This window comes from Manis javanica, chromosome 1 (assembly GCF_040802235.1).
Source record: "Manis javanica isolate MJ-LG chromosome 1, MJ_LKY, whole genome shotgun sequence".
NCBI classification, from domain to species: Eukaryota; Metazoa; Chordata; class Mammalia; order Pholidota; family Manidae; genus Manis; species Manis javanica.
In genome coordinates this window covers 216,514,074-216,539,749 of record NC_133156.1, presented here as the reverse complement: position 1 = coordinate 216,539,749, position 25,676 = coordinate 216,514,074, and the positions used below count along the sequence as shown (strand labels likewise).

General features: G+C 38.4%; 1 protein-coding gene across 8 annotated transcripts in view; it reads left to right on the top strand.

Moving 5' to 3' along the window:
• LTBP1 (latent transforming growth factor beta binding protein 1) overlaps positions 1–25,676 on the top strand; it is a 375,947-nt gene that overhangs the window by 251,492 nt on the left and 98,779 nt on the right. For 6 of the 8 annotated variants that reach the window (XM_073214445.1, XM_073214443.1, XM_073214439.1 and 3 more), the window contains 9 exons: positions 969–1,136; positions 3,823–4,050; positions 6,128–6,150; positions 8,567–8,666; positions 9,160–9,258; positions 16,687–16,812; positions 18,033–18,158; positions 18,558–18,680; positions 22,060–22,179. In XM_073214445.1, the coding sequence (XP_073070546.1) occupies positions 969–1,136; positions 3,823–4,050; positions 6,128–6,150; positions 8,567–8,666; positions 9,160–9,258; positions 16,687–16,812; positions 18,033–18,158; positions 18,558–18,680; positions 22,060–22,179 (1,113 nt within the window). The remainder of the gene's footprint in view (positions 1–968; positions 1,137–3,822; positions 4,051–6,127; positions 6,151–8,566; positions 8,667–9,159; positions 9,259–16,686; positions 16,813–18,032; positions 18,159–18,557; positions 18,681–22,059; positions 22,180–25,676) is intronic. The other 2 variants (XM_073214444.1, XM_073214463.1) reach the window with 1 other exon arrangement.

Here is a 25,676-nt window from a genome sequence, read left to right as displayed (position 1 = left end):
AAGTGACTTGAGCACCAGATGTTAAAGGAATTGAGTGGAGGAAAGGCAAATTGGGAAAACCTCATCTGGAAAGCGATATAATAGAAAAAAACTTTGCTTAGGATGTTGGAAGGGTCAGAGAAGTGACCATCAAGCTTCACTCAGCAGTTTTGACTCAGCCTGGAGATGGCTCTGTAACTCCATCCACATTTACATTATGAAATGAATTTGCCAAAGTCGGGAGTGTATCTTACCTCATATTTGCCTTAAATGCTCATAGAATGTCTAGCTGTTAGATTAATGAAGACTTATCTAATAAATTTAGAAGAATCAAGATTAGGGTTTAAGTATTGGGTGAATATAGTCTGGTACGCTTTTGCAGTGTCTTCTAAGGGGTTGAACACATCATCCCCTTTGCTGGTGTGCTGTCTGTCCAGACCAGGGGCCTTGTGTGGCATTGCAGGTTGGAAGCTCCCCCTGCCTCCCCCTGGCTCTCCCCTGGCTGAGGGTGAGACCTGATGGGGCCCCGCAAGCTCTCACTGTCCTCAGAATGAGACGGGTAACAGCTGGCTTACAGCCTCAACTATGTTCAGCTCCTGATTTTCCACGGTGCCTGATAGTTCACCAAAAGCTGCCCTAGAACTACCTCTATTGTGGCTAAATACGAGAAAATAAACAAGGTAGTGATTTTTGATAATAGGGTTTTGGTTAAAATTGTTCCTTTCCCTTCAAGCACACACAGCTGATCTACTGCTTCCTCCCGTGGAAAAGGGATCAGACAGGGACAGGGACATTTGGTGGCCTGATTCTTAAAACTCACTTGGTAAATGGGCTCTAAATCAAGCAATGTGATGTCCTGAATCAAAATGGGCTTATTTTGAAGTATGGTTTCTGATTCACACTGTAAAGTTCCTTTACCTGGGACATGAAAAGTCGATCTGGTTTTCGTTATTTCTCGGGTGACGTCAGGCCTTTTCTCTCTGCTTCAGCGGATACCCCTGTGGTCTCTGAAGAGAAGGGGCCCTGTTACCGACTTGTCAGTTCCGGAAGGCAGTGCATGCATCCTCTGTCTGTCCATCTCACCAGGCAGCTCTGCTGTTGTAGCGTGGGCAAAGCCTGGGGCCCGCACTGTGAGAAATGTCCCCTCCCAGGCACAGGTAAGACATGCCCAGCCAGACGCGCACATGAATCGCCAGCCATACAAGTACATAGGCCGACTTTGGCAACTTGAATCATTTTTGGTTTCTGACTTTAAATTTAGTTTCTACTGATAAAGATGTGGTTCTCTTACTTTTTGTAGAAACTGTGAACATAGAAGTTTGAATCCTTGGAAAAAATCTCATGCAAAGAGATTTTTCCCATTTCTGTGTAATGTTAGACTTCCTTTTGAATGTTAAGAAAAGCCATTACGTTTTATCCTCATCTTCTAGGACCTTAAGTGTGCTGTTTAAAAGCCTAGAGAGGCCAGAAGGCCCTGCTGAGCTGTGTGTTTGCCTCCTGACTGGCTGCTCACCACTTGCACAGCAATAGGCCCTGTGCAGGTTGACCCATTCACTCATTTGTCCAACATGTGCTTCTTAGGGGTTATGAACATGGTACTTAGTTTCTCCAATTGGAAATGGGAGGCAATTGTATCCATGACTGAATTTGCTGTGAAGGGTAATAACTCAAGGGCAAGTCCTGCCAAAGCCCCTACGAACTTCTGGGTAGGATTATTAAGAAGTGGATTATTCTTGACCTTTCAGTTTGGTTCATAATTGCCTAATGCCCTGAAAGAGTAAATACATATTTTTGTATGCCTCACTTCTACCACTGAGTCACCAACTTCTCAAGAAAGATCAAGTAGAGTTACAGGGAAGAGAAAGAAACATACCCTGCAAATATTAGACATGATGCTTTCAGTGGAGCAGTGACCCCTGTGTCACTGTCATGGGGTGGGCATAAAAATGTCTAGTCAATGGCTGATTTGATAAGATGCTTCCCACATAGAGAAGTACATAAACTCTCGCAGGACCATTGAATATTTTAAAGCTGTAACTTACACTGTAGCAGGCAGGCTTTAAGTACAAACTTAAATATCATGATCTACTTTTGGTGGTGGTTAGGATCAGAAAGAACTGGTAAGGCAGAGGGTAGTTAGACTGGATAATTTTAGTCATCTCCAAAAGGGCCAGGTATCCTCCTGTGAAATCTGAATCATTATTGAAAAGTAATAATCAACAAAATATATAATCTTTATAATTCATAGGCATATTTCTCTTTAAGTTCTTTTTCGATAGTTTTGTGACCCTCCATGAAGCATAAATCTGTATGGTGAATATATAATGCAGAGAGACTCCCCCATAAAATAACTCAACTTGAAAATAAAGATAAAAATTTTTCACTTAACCAATTTTTGATTATAGGGTGATTTTCATAAAAATACCTAGTTCATTAATACTTAAACATTTGATAGGAAACATGCTTACCTCTGGAAACATCTATTCAAGTAAGAACTGTATGTCATGTTAAACCTAAGAATGAGGTGCCACCATTTAATGTGGGAGCCTTAGAAAAACAATATTTTAACATGCTTTAAAGGAATATTTTAGAGGTTTTTTTTTTTTTATTGAGACCTAATTTTAGGTCCAGAACATTCAGTAGGAGATCTCTTGTTTGGTGGAAGTGACAGATGACTTATTTTACTTTCAATGTTAAAAGTAGAAATAAAAAAGTTGACTGAAAGCTCCTTAGCATCTGCATTTGGTAACTCGCCTCCAACACTAACACCAAAGGGATTAGGTGGATTTTTCCTCCTGAGACCACACACCGCCTTGCCACCCTTTCTTTTTCCCCTTCACTTATGCCTGCCAATTATGCAATGGAGGCTAGCAAATCACATGGCTCAGTCTGCCTTCTTTTTTTTAAAGTATACAAAACCACTTTCCTGGCAAGAAGAGCATTTCCAGCGCATAGACTATCTCCTTGTCCTCTGGATAATTAAACCAGCTGGTCATTGTCAGGTTTTGCCTGCTTGTCATCCCCTTTCCTTGAAAATAACTAAATTCTGATCGGCATGTCCTGTTTTTCTTGATGTCTGTCCATCATCTCTTTAGCGTGTCTTACTTCCCTGGATTCCTTCTCACTATCCTGGAAATCTCTCTGTAAAAACACTCCTTCTTGATCCTTCTTAACCAACCTTGCCGTATCAGCTGATTCACTCCATTCTAGCTGAGACATTTGCATTCTTCAACTGGAAACAAATGATGAAGATTGCAACATCCCATTTCCATGAATAGTGATTTCTTTTTCTTTTTTTAACCTTCTTGCCAGTCATCCAACTTAGAGAAATTTACTGAATTCCTTGTTAATATCCAATGAAATTAAACCAAAGCAGGAGGAAAAGTAGGCCTATTTTTTGCTATTACATACACACCCCATGAGATCTATATAATATATATATTATATTCTATACATAAAATCTAGTGTTACATATACCTCATATATGTAATATATAATGTGTATAATATGAAATACAGAATATGTATATATATGCTATCTCCTAATTGGTTGCTGTTATATCTAATATGGTATATAAATATGTATGCTTTATATATGCTCTCTCTATATAATTCTGATGAGGAATTAGCAGATGGAGAAATGTTTAATAGAAGAAAAGGGTTGGGGTTTTTCTGTAAATATGCAAGTTTAATAGAAATTCAAGAATTTTGCGTGTGTTTTTGAAGCTTTTAAATGTAACTATATTAGTTATGATTTATTAAGAGAGATTCATCATGATTTTTCCTCTGTATAAGTTTGCACTTTTAGATTTTTAAAAGGAATATTTTCCCATCCCAAATCTAGCTGCTTTTAAGGAAATCTGTCCTGGTGGAATGGGTTATACGGTTTCTGGCGTTCATAGACGCAGGCCAATCCATCACCATGTAGGTAAAGGACCTGTATTTGTCAAGCCAAAGAACACTCAACCTGTTGCTAAAAGTACCCATCCTCCACCTCTCCCAGCCAAGGAAGAGCCAGTGGAGGCCCTGACCTTCTCCCGAGAACACGGGCCAGGAGTGGCGGAGCCCGAAGGTGAGCATGGAAATGGATCATGGACCTAGCTGTCTTGTGCGTCTCTGGTTTCCCTGTTTACGTCCTTTTAGAACATGGTTTTTCAGCCTCAGTGCTATTGATATTTCTGAATAATTCCTTGCTGTAGGGGTTTGTTCCATGCATGGTAGGAGGTGTAGCAATATCCTTGGCCTCTAACCTCTAGGTGCCTGGAGCACCTGCCCCCTCTAGTTGTTAAAAACCAAAAGGCATCTAACATTGCTAGATGCCACCCAGGGGGCAACATTACCCCCGACTGAGAACCGCTGCTCTCGGGTAACATGTACAGCATTCCATGGTGTCTCAGGACATGGTCTTGCTGTTTGGGGGCTACTTTTTCTTGGTGTTTATTCCTGGAGAGTGATTTAGATCCTCCAGGGAATAGCCTAAATTCATTTCTGTGTCTAGAGGGCCATTCAATAAATATTTATTTACTTTACAAAGTGGAACCCACAGACTTAAAGCATCCATTGAGCCTCCAACAGGCAATCAGGGATAATGGGAGGCAAAATGGAGGAAGACAGGAGAGTCTGTTGAAGTGCTTGTGATCTAGTCCTTTCCTTTCTGAGAAACCTGAGACCTCGAGAGGGGACATGACTTGCCTGATGTCAAAGAGTATGTAATGGGACCAAGAGGCACATTTTCCCAAGGAGGTAGTTAAGGCATTGTGTTCCAGAAGGAGCCTAGAGACAGCTGGTTTTGACTGTCTCTCTGGCATTCAGAAAGAGGGGTTATTGCTATCTCTTTATATAAACCAGCCTATCCAACACTTGGAACATCTTTGTTGCCACAAAAAATTCTCGCCTGTGATAGAAGGAATAAAAAACTTGGATTTGTATGGAAAATACTTGCCCTAATAAAGCTCCTATTGGCTTTTCACACTTGATTCTTAGGTCAGAATTCAGGACTAGTGAGGCGTCAGGCGCTTGGCACTGCCTCCTTCCTGGTTGCGAGGTCTTTTCCCAGGGCTCTGGACCCCGTGTGTTCTAGCCTGCTTTATTCCTCTACCACCTGCTGCTCTTTTTCCTTGTCAGGCAGAGCAGGCAGGGCCTCACCTAGAATCGACACCGCTGAGCAGCTTGCTGCTCTACCCTGGAGTGTCACGGCCAGACACTGGCAACTGCCCTTCCTCTGCACAGGCAAGAGGAAGCGGGCTCTGGTCCAGATTCCACCTGAACACTTTCTTGGTCGGTCAAGCCAAATGGAAGGTTCCTTGATTTTTTCCAACCACAGGAACATAATAACAGTAGTGGCAATCTGGTACCTCGATAGCTTATAGAAGTTAAGCGTCTACCAAACCTAATGTTTATGGAGACACAGAGAAAAATCCCAGTGAATGGTGACCAGAGGCTTGGGGACTAATACTAAGGACTGATTAATGAAAAGCAAGTTTTTCTAAATACAGCTGTGTACGCAATACCACTACCACCCCACACTAAATTACGATCATGTAATATGTAGTTTGTTCAAATCATTGCTCTAGGTGGATCTCATTGGCTTATGATTTACCCCTAATTTTGTTAACCTGTCTTCTGGAAAAGGCTCACAGGCCTTCGGTCAGGATTAGTATGCCTCAAGAATGCAGCACCCATTCTTGTCTTGTATTAAAATAAGTGGCTTTCTTTTTTAACATTGACATCATAAAGTATTTCTAACATTATATAATATTATAAGGATAGGTATGGAACAAATTAATGAAAGTGTGTGTTTTCCAAGATATGGGAAGTTCCATAAAATTAGATTAGGCATAAAATAACGTACCAGAGAGTGTTGTTTCCTTTTAACATTTTTAATTAATGAAAGAGTTGAAAAGAACTTCATCACAACTACTACCTGAGCCCCTGTAGTAGAGGAACGATATAGCATGGATAGTTTTTCCTTGTCAGTCATGTGTAAAATTCTCCAAAATGGTAAATGACTGCAATTCTGCATTTGATTTCATTTGATTCTTAATCCTTTTGGAGAGATACTGGACTTTCATTGCATCTTAAATATTGAAATATTATATGGTGGATTGTCTTAAATTGTACTAATGTCCTTCTTTCTTTTCTGATTTTAGTGGCAACTGCACCTCCTGAGAAGGTAATTTATTCATTGTTGGCAAGTCTTTTAACCTCCAACATGATTTTCATGCAGCATATGGGTGGGTTTTTTTACACTTAACTATAATAACATGTCTAGTATACAACATTTGGTTTAAGAAAAAATTCATTCAGTAGGCATTGAGTGCCTACTATATGACTGGCACTATTCTGAACACTTCTGAAAAAAGAAAAAGAAATCAAATCAAACAAAACTCCTTGTTCTCAAGGAACTTCAATTCTAGGGAGAGAAAATGGTGGGACTAATGGAATCAGGGGCTTGAAGAGATTTCAAGAGTTAACTCATGGCCTGGACCATCTGTGCAAACAAAGGTTATTTCTCAAGTGCATATACACTGAGTGAGGTACATCTTAATTGAACTGACATTTAACATGCATATTTGATTGAAAAGTAAGGACAGAGCTGCTTATCTTTGAGAGTTACAATCCAGTGTTAGAATCTTACTTAGAAATCTTGGAGAAATTTTAATCAATCTGTTGACTTTTTGGTATAACACGGGGCCATGAATTGTGAGATTTATTAGTAGGAAATACAGAATTTGCTGGCTCTAAGTCACATTCATATAATATTATTCCTTGTCTGAATCTTGCTTTGATTCTTTAATGATATGAAAATTAGGTAATTATTAAATGTATATCATTCAGTTGACAGGGATGCAGTATTATAATTTAGATGGGGCATATGCATATACAAATTGTTACAAATAGTTTTTAAAATCATTAGCTTATGAATGTGGGATAGAATAATGTGTTATAACTTAAATGTTGAAATAATGCAGAAAACAAGGAATTATGATTTTAGAGTGATAGCATTCAATAAGGAAGATGTCATATTAACCCTAAAAGAAGTATAATAGATAAGCATTTTCACATGCTGATTTACCATCTGATCATGGTCTACTCCTTCCTGGCATTGACAGGGGCTGCAGAGAGTGGGTGCGATTGAGACTAATTGAGGTTACCTTTAATAGGAAATAGCTAGTCTGTGTTCTTATGAGGGAAAAATGTGGGGAAAGTACTAAGTGCTTAGTATTTCTAGAAGATGAACTACAGCAGGATTAATTGAATTAGGGAGAAAGAGGAAGCTTTAAGAAGCCAATTAAATAAGCTGAGAAGGAGGGCATGAGTCCAAACTAGGGTAGTGAGAACTATAGATACAGAAGAGGATGAACACATCTAAGGAAGAGCAGGATCTAAGGTTGGGCAGGGCTTGGAAGGAAGAATGAAAGAGGGAGGACTAAACAGGGACTTTAAACCTGGGTGAATTAGTGACTGTGGCATTGACAGAAATGAAGAAGTTGGAATGAGAGCCAGGATGGTTTTGGGAAGGGATGGCTTTGAGGTTATTTGTGAAATATCTAAACAGAGTTACCCTGTAAGCACTCATGCCTACAAAATTGGATCTTTGATGAGATATCCAGGCAGGATATCTATTTTATAAAAAGCAGAAAAGGTGTCTAGTGCTAAGAGAGAGGGTAAAAAGAAAACAGGCCCAGGGGAGTGAGCTTTCTGGAAGATGACAGTAATTAAAGCAAGGGAGAGAGAATGTGGGGCAACACTGACCAGGTAGCTTGAATACTGCCTGTGAAGTGGTGGGGCCCCTACGGGGGAGGGGTAAGTCACAGATCCGTAACTAGCCTGGCTGTTCGGTCTGCATGAACCCTGAGCTCTGACCAGAAGCCGCTCCATGGGCACCCTTCTCTTTGTTCAAGGGTTTGAACAAAGATCAACTATATGTTTGATTACCCAGACAGGAGTGGGCAGTGGGATGTGTGAGGAAGCCTGAGTGCTCCTCCGCGTGCCCGTTTGTCTGTTGCTCTGTGTGACTACCACTGTTCTGAGCATGGGGTGTGTAAAGTTCTTGGATGTGAGGTTGAGGGACGCCATGATGGCGGACTCGCCTAATGTGTGTTAGTGTATCATGTGTTCTTTGTTATGGCACATGTACTGTATCCATTGTTAAATCTGCAAACTGTGGTTGGTCATCCCACTGGGGCAGCGCTGCATGTGAATGAGGTGATAGTTTAGTTGTCCTCTGGGATTAGTTTTGCCTTGTTTCACCTCAAACCCAGGCCCCTGAGCAGTGGCAGTGACAATGGTTTAAAACGTTTGAAGGGAACTTCTGCTTTGGGCTCCCAGGAAATGTGTGTGGGTGGACCATCCCAGCTGTGGAAAGTCAGGAGCTTGCTGTAGTGGCAGTACCACAATGCTGCTTTTTGTCTTTTTTTTTTTTTTTTTTTTGATTTCACACAATTGCACAGGTTTTTGTCTTAGGTCTTATGCTGTGTGGTATCCATTGTCTTTCTAAGAGTAGAGTTAATTACATAAAAAATAGTAATGTGTTGAAACCAAACATAATTCCTGCTTTCAGTCCTTTTTTTCATATAATCTTCCAGGAAATATCTTCATTGGATCAAGAGAGAACCAAACTTGAGCCTGGTCAACCCCAGCTCTCTCCAGGCATTTCCACTATTCACCTGCATCCACAGTTTCCAGGTAACCTCTGTTGATCTGTGCTGTTTTCAAGATTAGGCTAAATAAGGGAGTAGGATAAGAAATTTTTGTGTGCCTTTGATTTTAAACTTTAATCAACCATTAGAATTTATAAATGAAGTGAAATGTGAAAACTATACTTAAGTATATTAGTATACACATATGTTAGTATGACTGGTATTGTAAATATTAGAATGGTACAAGAAAGACTGTTTTCTATGGTCAAAAGTATTATATGTTTTTAGAACATTAGTGAAGGTCATCATTGGATAAGGGTCTCTTCCTTGGCTTTGGAATTGCTTTCATATTCTTGCTAAGTTTTGATACCAGAGCTAGAGGTTAATACCATGAGCTTTAGAGACCCATCACATTTCTCAATACCCAAGAGTTACTGTGGTATGTCACTAGACTAAATGATGCTTGCATTTCGAAGTGGGATCTTAGTTGCACATAACAGGCATTAACTTCCTTTTTAATCGTGTCCATCCTCATTTAGTATTGATTGAAAAAACATCACCTCCTATGCCTGTGGAAGTAGCTCCTGAAGCTTCTACATCAAGTGCTAGCCAAGTTATTGCACCCACTCAAGTAACAGGTGAGTGCAGTGTTTGTTATGTTACACAGTCTGTAGGGGAGAACTTGAGTGTTTTAAATGTTCATTTTAAATGTTGTGTCAAAATTGTCTCAAATGTGTAAGATTGCTCACAGCAGGGTTAGTCACAATCGCAAATATTTGGAAATAATCTAAATATTGTTAAACAGGAGGAAAACATTTGAATAAAATATGCTACATATTTATGGAATATTACATAGCTATTAAGGCTTAAAAATAATGTCATGGGGAGATGCTTATGGCATAATACTAAAAAATGCAGAACACAGTATAGTGATTCCAATTTTACTCTAAAAGTTGGCAAACAGAAGAGGAAGTTCATCAGTGTTCCACCACTGACAGTTAATTGGGTCAAGGGTAATCTTTATGTCTTGAATAAATTTTTATATATTTTGACAGTTCTTTATAATAAACATTTTAATCAATAGTGACAAATTATAAAAATTGTCATAATTTGAAACAAATCAACAGCCTTACAGTTAATGTCATTAGTATATAGCAAGCTCTTATAAATCAGCAGTAAAAATGCTAATAGACTAATGGGTAAATAATGTAATGAGAGACTCATAGAAAAACACAATACCAAGAAACAAAGAATATGTCAACCTCAGTAATCACAGGAATGCATTCTTTATTCTTATCAAATTAGTATTTAGTTTTTATGAGAGTGAAATTGGTGTCTTGCACATAGCTAAAAGGAATGTAAACTGGTTCAACTTTTCTGGAAAGCACAAACTAGCAATATGTATCAAGAACCTGAACAGTGTTTGGAACTTTTGACTCAGTAATTCTATATGAAGGTATCTAGTGTTAGGAAATAATGCTCTCAAAGACTGTGGTAATGGTTTATATAAATAGATACTTACCATAACACCATGTGTAATAGAGAAAAAATAGAAATAACTTGAACAGTCAACTATAGGAAATTAGATAATTATGTTACACCTGTACATTGGGGCATTATTATGTCACCATCAAATGTACTATTTCTGAAGAATTTTTATTAAAATCTAGTAGAAAATGGTCACAAAATATTAAGTACAAGGTGAAATAAACAAAAAATTATGAAGGATATGGGGTATTATACCAGTTATATAGAAAAGACATATACACATAAAGAAAATGCTGGAGTAAAATGAAATACACTGGATATTAGCAGTAATTATTCTTGTAGTAGGATCCAAGAGGTTTGGGGAAAATAGAATTTTTTCTATTTTCTACATACTCTGTAGTGGACAAATACTATTTTTATAGTCAGAAAAAAGATCCCTCAGATGCATCATAGCAACTTAAGTTCAGGATGAGGTTGGCATGGTATAACAGGAGAAGCTAATAGAGGAGTTTGCAGCCTCCCTTAAAATATATTCATTCCTCAAAAACATACATCATATTTCAAAAATAATGTTCTTGACAGATATGTTAATTAGCAGGATTGTGACAATTGTTTCAAGTCGTACACCTTAAGTATGTATGTAACTCGTATGTTAAAATATGCAATTATATATAATTATATAAATATATAAAATATATAGAATGTTGTATGTTTAAAAAATTCCTTTAGCCATTTTCTCAAAAATGTGGATATAAATTCTCTTAGTTCTTTGAATCAAGACTACAGATTGAAAAGTGTTTTTAAAAAGCACCTCTGTGCCAAGGTGAAATTCACTTGGCTGAGATGTGCACAGTCACATCATGGACTCAGCCGAACATTTTCATCTAGTTCAGGGACCCTCAAGGTGTTCCTGCACCCATACAACAGCCTTCCCTGCAGTTGTTGCAGAGCAACTGCTCTTTGATTTTACTATTAATAGTAAAGTGATATGTAAATGTCTGCTTTTCTAAGTATTTGTAGAGTGATGCGATGAAATGATTGATAGTTATTTTTTTAATATGGCCATGGCTAAAATCATTACTTTCTATTCTGAAGTCATATATGTATCTACCTGCTTTCTTAAGCTCTTCTAAAAGAGACTGCTTTGTGCTGCAAGGCATACAAAAGTGTCTTAGTCCACAAGGGTCATCATACTGTTTACCTCAGTGTTAGGAAAATGGCAGTGTGACAACATAATTCACTAGGTCTTCCTAAATACTATATTTCTATTTTCCAACATGAAAATATACTTTAGTTTTGTGCCTTTTTAACAATGGCTGACTTCAAGGGACAGGCCCCTTGCAAACCAGCTTTGTAGAGGTTAATCAAATTTGACTAGATAAATGCAGTTTCGTCATTTAAATATAGCTGTGTGAGGAATAACAAGTTGAAGTTACTTAGCTTCAACTGAACTTCGGTGCTGATTGAAAAAAAATGTGAAAGTAGCTGTGCCATATGAAGTTGTTAGAAAACAGCTTAATTTGAGTTTGCATTTCTGCCAATCATGTTTGAAGCATGAATATTGCCTCCCAGGAAAGGAGTGATGTTGAAACTTGATTTTCATGCAACATTTGTAGGTGTTCCAGCTTCCTGCAGTAAAAGATCTTTCTGAAACAATCTGTGGGGCAAAGATAGTCTTTGAATTTTAAAATGGTTTGCAACTTTGTAGCTACATGGTAATTGGCAATCTACTCTAGAACAAGAAGGTTGTTTTTTTATCAAATTTAATTTAAATCAAAATAGAGATGCTGTCATTAGAGTGATAGGAAAACCAAACTTGCAGATAGAGGGAGCAATCTGATAAATTCTCTCAGGAATTTATGTGGTATTTTTCCTGTAAAGCAGAACAGGTAAATGCTGTCACTGTTAGTTTCTCTCATAATTTGAGGAAAAGGATAGAATAATAAATAAGACTCTAAAATAAAAAACATCAGCTCCACAATGTTTAGTAATGATATCCTTGTAATGGAGAGATTGAAAAGTAGCCTTTTCAGATTGCATTAGACATACTTTGACATGTAACAATTATAAAGTGAGCCATATATTTTCAGGAAATAAGTGTGATATGTTTCCCTCTTAACAGCTGAGTTGGTGGTTGCTTGCACCATTATTGGCATACTATTTCTAAATAAATTATACATTTCAGCATATAAATTCTTGATTTACCATATAAATTCTTGATTTAGCTGTTATCTTATTAGCTGAAGGACAGGTTGGAGAATCAAACCTTTATTTCAACAGCAAATATTTACAAAGTGGAAACATCTGTTTCAATTGTGGGACACTTTATGCTCATTATGGGTCAGTTAGGAAGCCAGGGCATTTTTGTAAACCTTTCAGTTAACATTTGACGCCTTCCTCCCACTCTTTCCAGACTTTCTCCATGGTCCTTGCAGACCAGCCAGAAATTATTCTTTGACTTCCATGACTGCCTTGTGGAAACCTTTGTAATTATCATGGCCAAAATATTATAAACTGCTTATCAGATATTTTCCAGAACTCAAAATTGACCCCTTTAAAAAAAAGGTTTGCTCCTGAAGCATATAACCAGTGACATGACAGCCTCCATAAATGGTGTTTGCTAATGGAAAATGAACTCCCTCTTTCATGTAAAATCATCATGCCTTAGCAGGCTCTCTTTGTTTATTTATTCATTTATTTGAATATTCACATGATGAGGAAAAAAGATAAAGGTCAGCATGCTTATTTGCATATTTTGCCAAAAGCGTTTCTTTTTTATTTAATTCTAGGAAAAATAGTATAGATACCAAGCCTTTAAATCCACTGCTGGCCTTGTTGCTGGGTTAAGTAAAATGTTGGGTTTTCCGTTGGCTTTTGGTCCTGGCTCTTTTTCCGAATTCTAAATGGACTCTAGTGAATGAAACAGAATAAGGTCCTTGACCGGTGAAGTTGTTTCAGGGGGCACATACAGTAGGAAAGGGTAAGGGTGGTCCTGAGAACCAGGGGACCTGTGGTATTTGATGGAGGAGCCATGGAAAGACCCAGTGGGAGCAGTCTCTTGATGGTCTCTCTGGGAAACAGAACATGCTGAAGAAGACAAGATGTTCCTACTACCTGGAGTACCCCAAAGACCAGTAGTCAGTGCTTCCTGTGGGAGGCTGTGCTGTATTTCCAGTACTTGGGTCGACAGAGCTCTGCTCAAAGATGTGGATGTTTCAGCATAAACTGAACCAGTCTGTGAGAAGAGGTTCACCTCTGTGTGAGTGGCCGTCTTAGAGAAATAAAAAGCATAAGGTGTGTTTCCTAAAAAAACATGGGAAAAGCAGGAAGCCTTTCTTATTCAAGACTTACCTTTCTGTTCAATAATATGTGCTAGAGAAGGAAAACCTAATAGAAAAAGGAGAGAATGCACAGAAAGAGGCTGAAGGACACATGTTTTAAAAATTTTAAGATACGAGTGCCAGTAATCGTTTTCAACCTTAGAAAAATGGTGTTAACTTTTTGACAACTAGTGAAGCAAAAAGCAGACAAGTGTTTGGGAGGTGTTAGGACTTCCTACCTACAGGGGTGAAGTCCAACCTAGAAAATGGATAGAAGGGATCTCTGAGGTCAAACTAATGAAAGGTATATCACTTATATAAAAATTGGGACAAACAGTGTAGATATCAACTATATTTTAATAAATATCCCTTCTCTCCTTTGACGTATCTCTTAGTACCCTCTAGTGGTGTCAGAGTAACATTTCCTTACATACCTTAGTGCTCTCCCAACTGGGATCAACTTTTTCAAGCTACATGTCTATGTACTTAATCTATGAGGTAATTAGACAAAGATCCTCCAAGTTACATCATAAATACAATTTCAACCTCTTAGCTTCTATTTAAGATACTAGATTGGAAGGAAAGGCCATTAATTTTCATTTCCTGAGACTGAGGAGTTACAATTCTTATGTTTCACCTATCTACAGTTGTCTTAAGAAGAAACTATTTAAATGTGTTGGCAAACTGTGGCATAGGCATTGTATCTCATTTGAATTAACCATTACATATTTTTGAAGATTTTTGTTCACCTGTAAAAAACTATTCTAAAGCTATGCTTGAAAAAGTGACAAATATGGGTAATCAACAAACTGGTATGTGCAGGGGATGGAGCAGTGAGAACTGATCAAGAATTTCATGAAAACCCCAGATTTATAGCTTTTTAATTTGTTTTGAATTTTCCTATCCTTAGTATATTAGTTTGTCTTCTAATTTTTCTTTTTGGAAATCTGATCAAAATGTCTTTTCTATTTGAAGAAAATGGCAGAGAAGAGTATAAAAGAGGACCAGTAATTATAAATACAACCGAAAAATATAAATACTGATAATTTTCAAAGAAGGCATCTAATTACAATATGGAATAGATGGTCAGAGGTGTGCTTTCTATTCTATTCAAGAATTCCTATAAAGAGGATTCTTACGCAGGAGTCTAGGAGTTTAACCTGGAGAAGATTATCTTTTACTCTCAGATTTTTGTGGCACATAGAAAGGATCATTTTTTAAGAAAGACAGTTTAGATTATAAAAATAATTACATATTCTCATTGTAGAAATTTTGAAAAATAAGAAAACACCCGTCTCCATAGTTGTAACACTTAAATTTATTTCCTTCCAATCCTCTTTTCCGTATATTTTGTACTTTAGATCATATTCCATATTAAAATTTTTCCTGAACTATACTTTTTAACAAGCATTTTCCCATCCTGTTTATGATCTAATAATCTATGCTAGGTATGTATCATAATTCATTTTTTGTGGTATTATTGCTAGTCACTTCAATCACAGCAATCATGTTAATTACCAATGTTTCAAAATTGTTTTTTCTATAATTTTATATTATGCAAAGTTTAAACAAATCTATTTTTTGTGATGATGAATTAGCATAAATAGGCTCACTAAATATATAAATAACTTGTGAATGTATGGTTTTTTCATCTATCCAAGTGATTTTGTGTAAAATATTGCAGTTCTGTATTCATATGCTTCCTTTTGAAGTCTAGTCACTTTTCAAATGACTTGCATCAATTGTCTTAAAGTCATAGCCCAGTGAATAACATGATGAGAGTGGGGTTTGGGTTTTGGAAAGTGCCCTCAGCCCCAGTTAGGTCATTTCCATAGTGAATCTTGGTAAGGCACTGTTCTTCACATCCTTATTCAGAATGCATGTTGGTTTATTGGTGACAGTAGCATGCCTGATTTTCTTCTCATTCCAACCACAGATCCTCTAACAAGACTGTGCTACTTGTCACGCTCGAGGCCCCAGTCGTCTTACATTGGGCCACGTGGACTCATCTATAATAGCATGAGTTTTAACCATTGTTTACTATGTGGTGACAAGATAATAGCCCAACGTAGTATTGTTATATATATGTTGTTTCTTATTTATTCTCAAGTGACTTCACTAGGAACAACAGTAATAATGACGGTAATAATGGCTAACTTTCATTGAGCACATATAATGTGCCCATCCCTAGACTACGTGCATTTTTTAAGTGATCTCCTTTGAACCTGACACTCTGAAGTTGGTGCTCTGATTATTCCCACTTGCATGAAAAGTGAGGCATAGAAAGTTTGAGTAACTTGCCCATGTGTTACAGGGTGAAGAAAGGTCGGCAAGATTTGTATCCATACTGTCTCTGAGCCAGGGCATCTAACCACCCCCAGTACTGCACCGCCCCCTGCTTTCCTCGCCCCTACCATTGTACCTCATTGAGAACAGACTGTCTTAAGGGAGTAAGTCATCTCAGGAGGCCTCCATTGAGTTCTCAGGTCTTTTTGGTAATCAGGCCCATTTTGATGACCTTTACTCACTGTGGACTCCTGTGACCCTGCTTCTGCCACAGTGTGTGTCTGAGTGTGGGGAGGGCACAGGGCTAATCTCACACTTTATAGAAGAGCAAGTCTCAAGCAGGAAGTAGTAGGAGTGAAAGGGAAGAATTTCTCAGACAAGATTTGGAAGAAGATTCTGTTTTACCAGTATAAATAAAATATGCTCATGTTGAAACTGGCAAATTAAGAGTAAGTCACACCCAGGAGTTTCGCTTTGATCAGAACTGGTAGATCTCTTGAAACCTAATGAGAAATTTGGAGGAGGCTGAACATAGTTGTTGGAACTTGAATTTGGCCTGCTAATGAATAGAAAGCTACAATATATTTCTTATCAGAAGAAATCACAGGATGATTAAAGGTCCATCATCTCCAACAAACAGGAATAGATAGAAAATCACTGGAGGATCCTCTTGGTAGTTGAGAAGAACTGATTATCTTACAACTTCCAGTGTGGCCTTTTTCTCAGTTCTTACCCACTCCAGTTCATCTTAGAAGTTGTTTCACTAGGAATTTTTGATGACCTTGGGTGGGACTAAGTGGTGAATTACAAAGTACAAATGCATTTTTACTTAATTTTAGAGGTCACCTTTTGCTTTCTAGTTTCATACCTGGCAATAAGCTAATCAGGAAACACCAAGTAACAGTTTGTAAGTAGCAATGACATCTTTGTTTATGTCTGTTTTTCTCTCCACTCTTTTATTTATTTTTAAAGAAATTAATGAATGTACTGTGAACCCTGACATCTGTGGAGCAGGACACTGCATTAACCTGCCGGTGAGGTATACCTGTATATGCTACGAGGGCTACAAGTTCAATGAGCAGCAGAGGAAATGTGTTGGTAAGAGACACTTCTGATAGACGAAATTATTAGGTTTCAAATATTTGCACATTAAATATTTTTCTTTAATTATTATGGGAAAATAGTATGTTGAATTTTAAAAAATTTTACCCCTGTGTTAAGGGACCCCAGAAAGAGGTTTGCTAAACTCCTGGGGTAAACGCTCTTACCTCTTGGCTCAGTGATCCCTCCCTTGCCAAGTATAATACAATTACATAAAGGTGAAAGAATTTTCAAAGAGTTTTTAGGAATAATAAATAAAATAAGAGCCCTAGAAATAGCTACCTAAATGCATCTACTTAACAAAATCAAATTAATATTAATATGTGCTACAATAAAGAATTCTATTCATCTGTGTGCATAAAATCTGATTTCTAAAAGGGATTTCTAAATTGAAAATCCATATATGCTGACACAAACGTATTAATGAATTTATAAGTAAGGGATCTCATATATGGTTCTTTGGAAAAAAATGTATCTCAGAAAAAGGCTTAATGGCTTTCAATAAATCATCTTTATGTGTTAACACTAAATTTCGTTGTTTTAGAAATAGAAAATTGAGCAGTAAGAGTTACAAGGCAAATACAAAGCAATAAAGACATAAACCTAATTAATACTACTTTAATATGCTAAATGCTATTATGCAAGATGTAGAACTTTTGTAATTCAGTTTTGTGTGTATACATACATATATATAAGGGGGGTTGCAAAGGGATCATGTGTCTGCTCCATAATATGGCTATTTGTCTTAAATGTGCATATATTATATATATTATGTTTAGAACTCTAAAATATAAAGTTGAGAAGGGCAGCCACAGTTATCTCATCTAGCTGCCCCCATGTACACAGTGCAAGAGTCCCTTTCATGGCATTCCTAACACCCTGCTGAGCCAGCCTGGCAGTTAGTTGCACAGCAAATTCCAGGGCTTGGAGGACTCCATTTATCAGGCAGGGCCTTTTGTGTTGACCTGAAATCTCTCTCTCTGAAACACCCATGCCATGGCTGGAGTTTTAGCTTTTGAAGCAATACGCCATGTGTTCCCTTTTCCCAGTAGCTGTTCTTCAAGCGTTAGAAGAGTACAATCATGCCTCCCTTTACTGTTTTCCTCAGATGTAAAGGTTTGGTAGACAGGGAACAGTATGTTGGCATTTTACAAGCAGGGAGGCTAAGAAATTCATGCTATATTACCCTAATTCTTTTACTGTATTTTTGTTAACAGATATTGATGAATGCAGTCAGGTCAAACACCTCTGCTCCCAGGGTCGCTGTGAAAACACTGAGGGGAGTTTCTTGTGTATTTGCCCAGCCGGATTTATGGCCAGCGAGGAGGGCACTAACTGCATAGGTAATGGCAGTGTTCGTCCTGATGCAAAAATTCCCAGGTCTGGGCTTTCAGTTCCCTTGATATCCCATCAGTCCAGTGCTTTTACAGACCACCCAGAATTTATTATTAAATCACCTGTGATGACATAGTAATGTGCTACACACTGGAAGATGTAAAAATGGGATTTTTTTCTCCAACACTTTTGAATGAAAAGTGTCAAATATGTGCAAAGAGCAGAGGCATTAAATGTTTCTCTTGGATCCTACATAAAACCATTTTGAAGCACATCAAACAAATCAAAGAGACCATAGTAAGAATCAAGTTACTTCATTCTCAAATTCGAACTAACCTGGGAGATAGGAGAAGTTTGTAGTTGTATTTTGGGAAATAGAATCTGACTGTGTTTTCTGCTTCTTGCAGATGTTGATGAGTGCCTGAGGCCCGATGTGTGTGCGGAAGGGCGCTGCATCAACACGGTAGGGGCCTTCCGGTGTGAATACTGCGACAGCGGGCACCGCATGACCCCAGACGGCCACTGCAAGGGTGAGGCTGCTCAGAGAGCAGGGAGGCTGTGCCACCCCTAAGCTCTGAGTGTATGTGTCCATGACATGCAGGGCTGGGCCCAGAACTTGGGGCTGGTAGGCATCTAGCCTCATATTTTACTTTCCTCTACAGCCTGTGCAGAACACCAGCTCATCCCAGCGCCTCCTGCCTCTGGATTCACAGCCTCTTTGCTCACTTCTGTGGCTCTTTTGGGATTGTTTTCCATCTTCATGTCTCTTTATGATCCACTTCAATATCTGCTTTCCCTGGTATTTGGAGTGAAATCTCTTTTCAACAATTAACTGCAGAGTATCTCAGTACAAACCCAGGCTTAATTAGCATGTCTAGATTGTTCATTCAGCTACATGGTGCAGGTGTCACCAATGTTGATTTTTTGTTTTCCACCACTTTTCCCTGTTACCCTGATTTCTCTCAACTACTTTCACATGTGTTCTGAGTCTTGCTTGGAGAACCTCTACAGAAGCCATGTCTGAGCAACTTGAGATCAGGTTCCAACTGTGTGAGTAAAGTTTTGTCCTTATTGACCCCAGCAATGAGTTTGCCCTCATTTTAAAGATGTTTTGGCAAGTTTTTATAGTAAGACTAAAATGATGCACCATTTGAACATTTCTGCTCGTTCGTATCCCAAGTTACACAAGCTCTTTTTCAAACCGCTGTGGTTACTTTTGAAATAATTGTCATGAAGAAATATGTTGCACTTGTGCTTAAATGCTACCATGGAAATGTGAGGGCAGAAAGCAGGGGTCTCTGAGTGAGGTTTTGAGGCCCCTGATGTCAGGACGGGGCTGGTTCCATGGGGCCCTTTGCCTGGCTGCCTGAAGGTTTGCTGATACGGTTGGGCTTCCAGAGCTGGAGGGAGATAGGCTAGTTGGGGCTGGCTGCTCTCAGCTATACCTTGGCTCCTGCTTGTTGGTTTTCTTTAGTTCTGATGGTCCAGGCCTGAAGTGAGAGCAAATTAGACATTTTTGGCAGCCTGCATCTACCTCTCCTGCTGTTTTCCTGCCTGAGCCCCTTGGGTTTTAATCTAGAGAGAGGTGGGAGCATTTATGTTACTGGGTCTCTAGTCACCTCGGATCAGAACAGAGCTATGAACTTCCTGACAGCGTAGGACCATGGGATGGGGAGGTCCTCTTACAGGGAACTCTCCCTGTGCTCTGGGAGGTAGCCTGGGAACAGGAGGGAGAAAAGACTTACGCCATCGGCCCACCACCCCCACACTTAGTAGCTGTCAGGCTTTGAGTCAGTGACAGCCCCTTGAAACCTAGTGCATCCCCTGTAAAGTAGGAACCACGAAGTTAGTTTTCAGGGTTGTCATGAATATAAATGCATGTTGCACTATTTTGTATGGTACCTCTCACCTTGTTAATTGTCAAGAATTGTTAGTTTCTTTAAACCTCCCCCTTCTCTGACTCCTGTTCTTTTAGAGATCCTTTCAGGACATCTACAGTTATAGGAGTGTTTTTAAAAAGGTGGGGCTGTGGGTTTATCTGACAAACATTTATGTACAGAGCAACACTCCCCAAAGAGGTTAAATACTGATCCTTAAGTTCTACATACAGTCTCAGGATGGGAAGGCATTTAAATAATAACTGTAGCATGAAGACGGAAAGTGGAAAGGAGTAGAAAAGAAATCTGAATATGATGAAAGTGAATGAAAAGCAGTTAGGAGACTGTTCAGTAATATTCACTGTATGGGAATTATTTAACAAAATATTACCTGGGTTCCCTGAGTAAATAATATATAATTCTATCCCCATGAAAAGGCTTGAAAAGGAGCCAAATAGCATGACTGTTTTCTAATTCTGTCATGGAGCAGAACCAAAGGTCTCCAGGCTTCTGGCTCATCAAAGATTTTCTGAGCTGCCACTAACAAAGTTGCTTTCAAAGAGTGTCAGTCTCCAAGGAGCCCACTGTAGTTAATGCCATTATCTCAAGTGTCCTTATGTTACTCCGTTGTGGTACTACCAGAGGGTAGCCCCGGATTTGTAGATGAGGAAGCAAGCAAGCAGAGGTGAGAGGAATTCGGGGATGTCATCCTATATTGCTCAGCCTTGCACCAGCCTATCTCAGCCTCCTTCCTTCTCTGATTTAGCAGTTGTCGTTCTAGTAAAAAAAAAATCCCTTTCAGAAAAGAATGTAATTCTATTTGGAAAATGAAACTGGCAAGCATCATCTTTTTGTGGAACAAGAAGTCCCAGAACATCTGACTTAAGAAAAGAAAAAGAAAGAAAGAAAAAACAAAACAACGTGTGTCATTGTCTTTTGGCAAGGATTTTTGGCTGAGGGGGGGACAAATAACCTGGTGGTTATTCTATCACTATCCTCTTCAACTTTTTTTACTTTAAGCATCTTGCACACTTATTTCATTACATATTTCTTTCACTTCTCAGTTTATGTCCTGAAAAATCTGTTTATATTTTGGTTAGATGAGAATAATATTATGATTAGATGTTCTATATACATTTAATGTTGGGACACTTAGACATTAAATCCACTCACTTGAATTCAAAATCCAACTCCAGAAACACACTTATTTCAAATGGGGCTGGTACCCAAGGTGTTACCACTCATTTTAATTAATGGTGATTAATGTTGAACCATCTCCTATACCCTACTTTCCCTTCATTCTTAAAAATGCCTAACACTATTGTAGTAGTTATTTCTGCCACAGTCCAATCCATATTTAAGGTATTTTTTTGTCCTAACATTGAAAAGAACAATGATTAATAATTTTGGTTAGCTGTGAATGTGAAAAATAAGGTGTATTTTACCATAAAATATTACCATATGGTTGTAGCACCATGTTTTCTGAAAAATCTTGGAAGTATTTGATGAGTTCCTTCTTTCCTCATGTTCTTTTACCACCTCCAAGGAATTCCTCTCCTATGAAAGGGTTTAAATTATTCAAACCCAAGATGTTCTTGGGCCCATGAAGCCCAAGCAAGGATTTCCCCAGAGCATCCAGTGTCTGCAGCGAGAACCTCTAGCTGGTAGATATGTGACTTCCTCACTCTCATCCCTATTCCTTGCATTTCTTCCTGGCCAGCTGTGTTATTACTTGAAAGGTTCAATGTCCAGAGAAACTGCCAGCTCTCAGAGTGGAGAGGTTTGGCCCTACCAGTGGGAAAATTGAGGTCAAGTTCTTCTTTGGGATGTGTGTAAATATTTTAATCCAGGTGTACCTGGTTGTGCATTATTGCTGTGTGTTTAGGTGTAGGACCCAGTGTTTCCCTTAGCCAGTTACTGTTTCCTCCCCCAAATGTAGATATAATACACCTTTTTCCCCTTTATCACTAAAGCAAGTTTTCGCTTTAATATTCTGATAAGATGTTTGTGACCCTGCTTTTTGACTTTTCAGATATTGATGAGTGTTTGACTCCAACTACCTGTCCAGATGAGCAGTGTGTGAATTCCCCCGGATCTTACCAGTGCGTTCCCTGCACAGAAGGGTTCCGAGGCTGGAACGGGCAGTGTCTTGGTAGGTACTAGAGTGTTCCTTTCATAGTTTTGTTTATTCCGTCCAACCCGTTATCTCACAGAGTGGTATAATGCTAAGGAAGCCCTCTTTCAAAATAAAAAAAAAAAAAAGGGGGGGACGGGGGAATGTAGTGAATGTGTCATTCTGAGAAAACTTCTAAGAAAATTTCTAAGTAACTTTTAACCATAGAGAAAGTAAGAAAATGGTTTGGCATGAAGAATGTCAGATTTTACACTGGATAAATAATTCTGACTGAAACAAATTTTTATCCCTGGTGTGATAAATTAGCAACATCAACTAAAATAATGAGCACCACAGGGAGAGCAAAATGCTTAAAAAGAGAGAAAAGGCATAAAAAGCAGCAACCAGAGGCTAATAGAATTAGGAGACATACAACCACAGATTTGCAGCAGAAGGAGCAAACGTAAAAAAGAAAAATCTAATGGACTGCCTATGCCCCTTATATTCATTCATTTACTCATTTAAGTATTTCACAACTACTTAGTCCTGCTTTAGATAGTGAAGAAGATAAGTGTTAAGTTTGCTTTGCTTCTAATTAGCTGTGCTCTAGTTAGTATCCCCCATAGCAGTTTTCCTTAGTATTTCTGTCTATGGATCTTTTTCTTAAAAGCTGAATTCTTTGCCACTCCATGCCAAGCTGACATGGTGAGGTAAGCTTTTTATTTCCTCCTTCCTTCTTTCCTTGCTTCCATAAATGCTGAAGAGCTTACTCTATATACCCAGAGTGGTACTGAGTGCTGGAATGCATGGAGGGACAAAGTGCCTTTCTCATGCAACTTGCCATCTGGTGGGAGGCTGGTAGTCATCCAGACATCTCGTAAATAAATGCAAATGCACAGATGAGGCAAGTGGTAGGAAGGAGGATTCTGTGAAGCTGTAAGAGCATATGATAGAATGAGTTGCGTCTAGGAACATTCTAGTGTTGAGGTTTAACTGGGGATGGGATGGAGATCATTTTGGGCAAAAGAATCCACATATGCATCAGGCTTGTGGAAGGAAGAAGTGGGTCATGTTTCAGAAGCTGAATGGCTCATGTAGGTGAAGGACAGAGAATAAGGGAAAGTTCGCTGTGAAGTGCAAAGGCAGACCGTGCCAGACCTCCGTGGTCCCTTAAAATGTTGGTTATTGGTCTTAACATCTCTGGGAAGACATTTGGGTGTTTTAGAGGGGGTGCATAAGTAGACTTGGCAGAAGCACTCCCATTTCAAAACCTTGGACTCATCGCCAGGCAGCATGAACTAAGCCTCTGTACCTGGTGCAGGTGGCCACCTGCCCACAACCTCAGGCCTACCCCCCAACAGTCTCTATCCATGGAATTGTGAGATGTTGATCTTTGGAGAGAAGAAAAGAGTTTTGTTCATTAATTTCTTATTTGATAAGTATTTGTTTATATAATCAGTGCTGGTCAGAAAGTGCATTTGGTTTTCATTTTCCTGTTTGGCATAAATTTCGTAGTTGCCTATCAAGATTCCATTTGTGTTCTCAGTTTCATATACTGATGCATATTATAATCCAAGAGCTAAATAATCTTAAATAACTAAAATTCACAACAGTGATATAAACACAGCCGTGATTCATGAATTTGCTAATGAACTGTGACTGACCAAATTGGCAGGTGATTGCTCTTCAATATAAATGCATTTATCTAGATTGGGCAATTGTAATAAATGAGTTATTATACCTCGATGTATGCATCAATCTGTGACCACTTTGCTGCAGTTTAGTGTCTCATTTAAAAGTAATTTATCTTTGCCAACTAGATTAGTAGAACCATAAGCAGAAATATTAGATCACTATGTTACTCAACTAGTCACATACTTGGCCGCTTGTTCCAAATAATTTCTTTCATTTTGTATTGCTACAGTCATGCTTTTCCTATTAAAAGTAGACAGTGTACTTTTATTTTTCTGCTTTGGGTAACATTTTAGGCTCTATGTATATCTGTTGATTAAGCTTCTCTGTGATATAATCGCAGGTCATCCATTGCTCATATTGGTCTTGTAGCTCTTCTAAATGAGGCTTTTGCATATGGTACCCAAATGGGTTTTCCATCTGAATATTTTACGGTAACAGAGCTTTCAAGTGTTGAAAAGTTGGGTGTAACAAAAAGTAGATATTGCAACAAGCCTTTCTGCTCGAGCCAATGAATGCATTGGGTTTTTCTGCTAAACTCTTGACAATGCTAATGAGAACCCAACCATAGCTCTTTGTTTTTGCTCCTTTATATATTTTTGTTCTAACCTTTGTACTTCTGGTACTCTAAAGTACTTTTCAGAAGGTGCAGTCCTTAAGTTTATCTTTGAGTATAGCACATAGATGAGACAATGTGATAGATATTTATTTGTTCATTTTACAGTTGAGGGCCTACTGTGACCCAGCCATTTTTCTAGACCTTGGAGAGTGAGAGTGAACAAAATAAATTCCCTCCCCTCATTGCCCTGATGCTCGAGAGCTGATAACATACTTACAAATAAACAAGTAAACAAGTACAGTATGTGGTTTATCAGACAGGATGAGTGCCGTGAAGAAAAAAAAAAACAGGCAGCCTAAGGGAGATAGTGTTAGAGATCATATGGTGGTTAGAGTAGGCCTCAAATGATAATGACTTACAAGGTTTTCCTTGCTAACGTTTGTTTTTGTTTCTAACAGTTATTCGGAACTAGTTTGTGACTTTTTATATTCTCTTAGTTCAGATAATTTAGGATACAGTGATGAGACTTTTTCCCAATTTTTAATATGTGAGAACATGAAACTTCATCATTGGCAGAAAAGTCCTACACATGGTATTTGCTGATTATCATCTGTAGAGCTGATAATCCCTACCTCATAGAGCTATTCCTGTCCATAAATCATAGTATCTTTCTTTTTCTGCCACTCTTATCTCACTCACTCCGTATTTTAAAATTATTATAATTAAACTTATACAGTGTTTTATATAATACCACTTGCATTTGGTATTATGCTTATGGGTTTTTTAAAAACCATCTGTATCTTGACTTGGCTCTTTTTTCTGTTAAGCAGTTTCATTAAGAATTGAAAATTGCTTTTTTGACCCTTATGTTCTGCAGGGATTTGATGCCAGTTGCATTTTCTGTTTCTTCCACTGACTACGTGGTGAACTTGCTGAAACTGTTAATGGCCCCTTTGTATTCACGCTGTATAAGCTGGATCTTACTGATTGATGCTTCTCAGTGATTTATGATATAAAATAGATATTGCTCTGGGCAGAAACAGGTAAAATGTTAGCAGGTGTTGTCTGGGGGACCACACTTTTTCCTAGGGTTGAGTTCAGGGCATACTGTTCTTTGTTATAGTTTATTGTCCACTTTCAAAATATCCATCCCTTAATGCTTTTTGGCAGCTCTTGTTGGCTCCTCTGTTAATGTAGCTGCTGCTTTCGAGTTGTAGATTTTGGTGCTCTCTGGAGACCCCCTCTCATTGTTCAGCACTGTATTCCTTGGACCTCACATTCAGCC